General features: G+C 38.5%; 1 protein-coding gene and 1 pseudogene across 1 annotated transcript; one reads left to right on the top strand and one right to left on the bottom strand.

The window, feature by feature from the left end:
* Window positions 1–257: 257 nt before the first annotated feature.
* On the top strand, window positions 258–908 carry LOC148294900 (uncharacterized). Its single transcript, XM_088252295.1, has one exon. The coding sequence runs from the start codon at window positions 258–260 to the stop codon at window positions 906–908; it is 651 nt and encodes a 216-aa protein (XP_088108421.1).
* Window positions 909–1,190: 282 nt separating this feature from the next.
* LOC148294899 (DNA repair protein XRCC3 homolog pseudogene) lies at window positions 1,191–2,072 on the bottom strand (annotated as a pseudogene).
* Window positions 2,073–6,000: the final 3,928 nt, after the last annotated feature.

Here is a 6,000-nt window from a genome sequence, read left to right as displayed (position 1 = left end):
GGAACAAAGTTTTACCAACTGCGCAACATGGCATATGCTTTTATCATATGAAGGGGAATATGAAACGCACTTGCAAGTTGAAAAAGCATGATCACATACTTATGCACTGTGAGAAGGCTGCGAAATCTTATTCCATTGCTGAATTTGATTGTCATTTTAGCAAGATCAAGCGAAAGGAACTTGTTGCTCAATATCTTGAAGAGGCAGGGTTACATAAGTGGTCTAGAGCTCACATGGATGGACGCCGCTACAATGTAATGACGACAAATATTGCGGAGTCAATCAACTCAGTCCTTAGGTTTGCAAGGATGATGCCAGTGGTTCATTTGATAGGGGAAATTATTAATCTCTTTGTGAAATGGTTCACCGAACGTCGTGACTTGGCTTTGAATTGCACAACAACATTGTGCCCCAATTTTGGAGAGAAGAAGTTGAGGAACAGGTTGGAGGATGCTGCAAGGATGAATGTGGTTAAAGTAAATAATGCACAGTATAATGTTTTGGACGGTTATATGGACGGGCTCGTAGATTTGACGAACAACAGTTGTAGTTGTAGAAAGTTTCAGCTTGAGCAGCTACCTTGCAAGCATGTAGTTGCAGTTTGCCGCTTCTTGAAAGTAAATGTATACTCAAAGGCTTCTTGGTATTACACTCGGAAAACTTGGATGGATGCTTATTCGGATAGCATCTACCCGGTACAGCCTCACGGAATGTGGGATATTCCTGAAGATGTTCGAAGTCAAGTTGTGCTGCCTCCCATGGCAAGGGTCATGCCAGGCAGGCGAAAGAAGATAAGAATTCCCTCGCACGGAGAGGGCACCATTAGAAGAAAGTGCTCAAGGTGTGGTTCCGCAGGCCACAATAAAAGCACCTGTAAAAACAATATTCTATTGCGCAATGTATCTTAGACAATATGATTTGTGTTGCTTTGGTAGGTCATGTAAAATTTACTTTTATTTGTGGTGGGTTTCGTGTTATGTTGAATGAGAGTTCTTTTAAATTTGCATAATTTGGGTTGCATTGCTACAGCATGCTGTATTGCTTCTAGATTGCTCTTATATTGTACTTTTATTGTACTAGTATTGCTTCCAGATTGCTATTATAATTTGAGTGCGAAATTAAAGGGCCTGGAATGTAATTCCAAATGGATAAAAAAACATTAAAGTTCTTAGAATTCCTTTATTACACAGCTACCGTGATACTCCGACTAAACCTTCTTTTCTGATTACAAATTCGGCCGATGCATAGGCCAGATGTGGGGCAAATACAAGGTGAAATATCTTATGTGTTTGACTACATATAGTTGTTGAAGGAGCATTACGAATGTTAACCCCAATAGATTGCTCATGTCTTGCCAAGAACACTCTTGAATTTATGCAATGTGCCCAAGCCAGTCCCAAAGCTGGACTCACCCGTATGCCTGATGTGTCCAAGGACTCCAAGTTTCCCAACCTCACCCCATTCACTCCATCAGGTGGCCCAATAAAATCCACCACTTGGTTGGTGACAATCACCGCAAACCCAAACTTATTTGCTAAACCCTTCAATGTCCCAGATATGTTGAAGAACATTTCAGACCGCCATTTGAAATCTGCCGGTGTTGTCTGATACTGTGATCGGAACAATGCAGCAATGGAATCAATGACAATGAGTTTCACAGGTAGGCGGGTGTGATCAATGGCAATAAATGCTTCTATGTCTCCAAGGACATGGATGAGTTCTTGAGCATCATGAACACCACGAACATATATGTCTTCCAATGGCTACAACCTTATTAAGTTGGGGTATGATGCATGATAAAGGTTGCCTAGTTGTTGCAATCGACGAAATGAGAAGCTAAATTCTGTGAATATGTAGACGGAGGAGCCCCCTAGTCCGCCATGTGAGGGTGGAAGCTGAGCTCGTACCGTAAATTGGAGACAAAGCTGCGTCTTCCCGGAACCTCTCTCCCCTACCAATTCTGTTATGGAGTTGCAGGGTATCCCACCCCCCAAGCAGTCATCTAGTATTGGGCATCCAATGGATAATTTAGGGGTTGAAAGAGGAAGGAGCATGAGGTTTTGGGGTGTCATGTTTATGTAGTTTTGGGGGGGATGTGATGGTGCTACAAGGCATGCATTATATATATAGAGTTCATTTTGAAGGTCTGTAATGTAGGCCATCTGTCTTTTAAGGGATGTATACTTCATCCTTTTTCCAGGTTGTAATTACTTTTTTTTTTCTTGAATTTTTGAGGAGCAAATAATTTTAAAAACATTCTGATGCAGTACGTACTGTAATAGGATCATATTGTAACTCTATCATCTCTCTATTGTACTCTTATTGACATAATATTGCCATTATACGTATGTTTATTGAATATTTATTGCTGCTATATCGCCACTCAACTGGACACCGATAAACTGTATACGCACAAATACAAAAAGAGGCATGATCATTCCATAAAATCCTATTTCCAAACTTACATAATACAACAACAAGCCACCCCATGGTTACATAATACAAAAAGAGGCCACCTCATAGTTCCATTTCCCTGCTGTTGACAAATTCGAAGTTTGCACACTCTTCAAGTGCGGCGACCACGACCCATGAAATTCATGACCCCGGCCACAGTGATTATGGCCCAGTTTCATGCCGGATCCACTATTTTTGCAAACTTACGAAATAGTTCAAATCCCATTTCCACTTGTTGTTGCTTCAACTTGGCCATTTCTTCTGATTCCTTGAATACCATAATTGCATTGGTAGGGGCAATTTCAATTTTTCATTTGATGGTCCTTGGAACTATTAAGCCTTTTGACTCACCCCCTTCGTATTTGCACATTTTGTTTGAGGTGACCCATTTTCCATTGTAGCACACGAGAATAACAATTGTCTCCATTTCTGACCATGACAAAACAACATTTCATTAACACAATATAACCACAGTAAACATACAATACAATAGCAATATAACCACAATATAAAATCAATATAATAGCAATATAACATCAACATAACAGCAATACGATAGTAAAATAAGAGGAACACAACAGCAGTACACCAGTAACACATCAGCAATCACACTATACAGATCTACTACATCAAATGGAAAATCCTAAGTTTCAAGATTCACATATCCCGACCAATCTAAGTGCAATTGGTACAAACCCAGATGACTGAGCATGAATATTCAACAAAACCTAACCCAAAGCAATTAAAGCCAAAACGAATTTAACACAAACCCAAACAATCAAAATATAACCCATTTCACATAATCCCACTGATTTTAAGAAAATAACCATCAACACTACCTTTTCGAGGTCGGCGATCCACTAAAGCTTCAAGGTTGCAAGCAACTATTCAGAAGACATACCTAAAGGGAGGGGTTCGCGATTCCAAACAGAGAGCAAGAGACCGAATAGAGGGAGAAAAAGACATAACGAAGCTAGAGAGAGAAAGAGCTGCGCTATGAGAAAGAGAGCAAAGAGAGAGACAGAGAGTTGCGCTAGAGAGAGAGAGAGCCAAGAGAGACACAGAGAGCTGCGTTAGACAGAAACCAAAGAGAAAGAGAGTTGTGCCACAGAGAGAGAGAGAGCTGAGTGACCTAAGAAAGAACAAACTTTCTGAACTTGTTAAAATTCAGCAATAAGTGGACAATAATTTTATATTTATAGGTGATAGTTGTACAAAAATTGGGGAGGGGTGGTATTTTTAGTTAAGATTATAAAATTGGTGGCATATAGGGCTATTTCCCAAAAATATTTTATATCGTAGTGATTAGTGGGCTCGGCCCTAAAATTTCGGGCTTGACTTGTAGTCAAGTTTGGACCAGACTATTTTGGGCGTAGATATTATTTTGGTCGAGCCAGACGTGGGTTTCAATTCCCCAACCCAAGTCCGCCCACGAGGGTCGGCCAATGAAAATGAACTTTTTTCAAAATAAAAATATATTCAATTATTTTAATCATAATTTGTAATAATCAACTATATTACATACTATAGACTAAATCTAATGTATTCTGAGTTAAATATATTACAATTCAGACTAAAAATAATGCATAATATAGACTAAATATTTAGAAGTGGTTTTTGAACTTTTTAAAAGTCCTCATTTTAGACTTCAAACTCTAAAATCAATCAATGTGGTCTTTCATCTTTTGATCTACTCATCAATTTGATCCATGGTGTCGCATTCCGACAAAAATTTCGTTACAATTGTTCACTTGTCATGTCGTGACCGAGTTTATATGTGCATTTTCATCAAAATATACATTTTAGTCTTAAAACTCATATTTTTCCTCCACAATGTCATTTTCTCTCCATTTAGGATTTCACATTTGTAGTTCGATAAATGAGAGCAAATAGCCTTATATATTGAGTAAAAGATGTGAGATTTACTTTGTGTCATGAGTGGATAGGTTTATTTTCTCTTATCAGGACGTCCATAATTTCTTATTATACGGACACCATTGTTTTTTCAATTTCCTCCATGCTTTTCTCCCTTTCTTAGTTTTCCTCCCTATCTTCTGTATTCATATACTTCAACAAGCTGGAGTGGGTGTACTAAACAAGCTTTAAGAAATATAGTTGCAACAATGGTGTTCGTACAGTAAGAAAATCTAGACATATGCATAAGAGAAGAACTACTGCCCTTTAAAGTTTTTTGTGTGACCAATTTAATGAGGATTTTGATGAAATGCCACAAGAAGGACCAAACGAATGTGTGGACCAAAAGATTACAGACTACATTGATTGATTTGAAAATTTAAGGACTTAAATGATGACTTTCGATTAATTTAGTGATCATTTATGATAAAAAAAACCCTCTTTAAAAATATAAAACTGGCATAGTTTGATGGGCCTAGACCAAACGCCTGCTTTGGACTCAAATGGGCTGGATCATGGGCGAGCTCCTAGCCCTACCCAATAAAAATCTGGATGAGCATGGGCACCCCTAATTACATGCATGTACGAGCTTTGACCTTTTGAGTTCAGGCTGACCCTCTTTGGGGTGTCGGCCAGATGATGATCCTTAGTTAATTTTTTTGTTTTTTTTTAACACAAGCAATAGTATTAACGCCGGCCCCCGAGGACGGGGAGTTTCTTATACACCAATGTCATAAGGGTTTGAAACCTACTTGAAACCATTATTCTTCAAGTCAATGCCCTTTTTCATTGGATTAGACACCGTTCACCTTAGTTTTAAATTTTGAAGATAGTGACTTGCGAGATTTTATGACTGTAATATTTCCCTATAATTTGATTTCTTAGCGTGCTACTAATATCTTAACATTAACTCTCATTCGTTAACCTTTTATTTTTATTTTTTATTTTTTATTTATAAATTTATAGAAAAGATGGTTGTGGGAACCGAATTAATTCGTAACCCTAGGTCAAATAATTCGTTCCATTTGGGGATTATTTGACCTAATTGGGAATTATTTAATTTAATTGGGGATTACCCAATTAAATAGAATGTTACCTAATTAGGTTGAGGATTGATTTGATTTCTACGAATATTCTCAATTAATGGAGGAGTTACCTAATTAAATTAGGTATTGATTTGATTGCTACCCTGATTAGGGATTTGATTTAAATCAAATAAATCAAATCCCTAATTAGTCAAATCTCGCCAAATTGGGGAGCAATAATTCCCTTCCATCTACGGAATTATTCCTCTGAAACCCTAGCCCCTGAGACCTCTATAAAAGGATGGCCACACACAAGGGTTGAGGTACGTCTAAACTCCTACTGAAACTCTGCAGAAATTATCTCTTAGAAACCCTAGCCACCACTCTCTCTCTCCCTTTTACACAAGGCTCCGGCCACCACTCACGGCTCCAGCCACCCGGTTTTCACCACACATGCATATTCCCGTACCCTATTTTAGCTATCGTTTCTCTATAGATCGATTGAACTGACTTAGGCATCGGAGGGCCTTTGGCCAACACCCCCCGGGTGTGGCCCTCTTATTGCTATTCATTTTGCAGGAGAAAGAGAAGCGGAGAAGACGAAGGA

This window comes from Prunus avium, chromosome 4 (genome assembly GCF_965620075.1).
Source record: "Prunus avium chromosome 4, drPruAviu1.hap1.1, whole genome shotgun sequence".
In the NCBI taxonomy this organism is placed as follows: Eukaryota; Viridiplantae; Streptophyta; class Magnoliopsida; order Rosales; family Rosaceae; genus Prunus; species Prunus avium.
This window is presented reverse-complemented; position numbering and strand designations above follow the sequence as displayed.

What these genes read in the sequence shown, in the direction of transcription:
- LOC148294900 (XM_088252295.1), top strand. Translation starts at nt 258, where the DNA reads ATGACGACAAATATTGCGGAGTCAATCAACTCAGTCCTTAGGTTTGCA.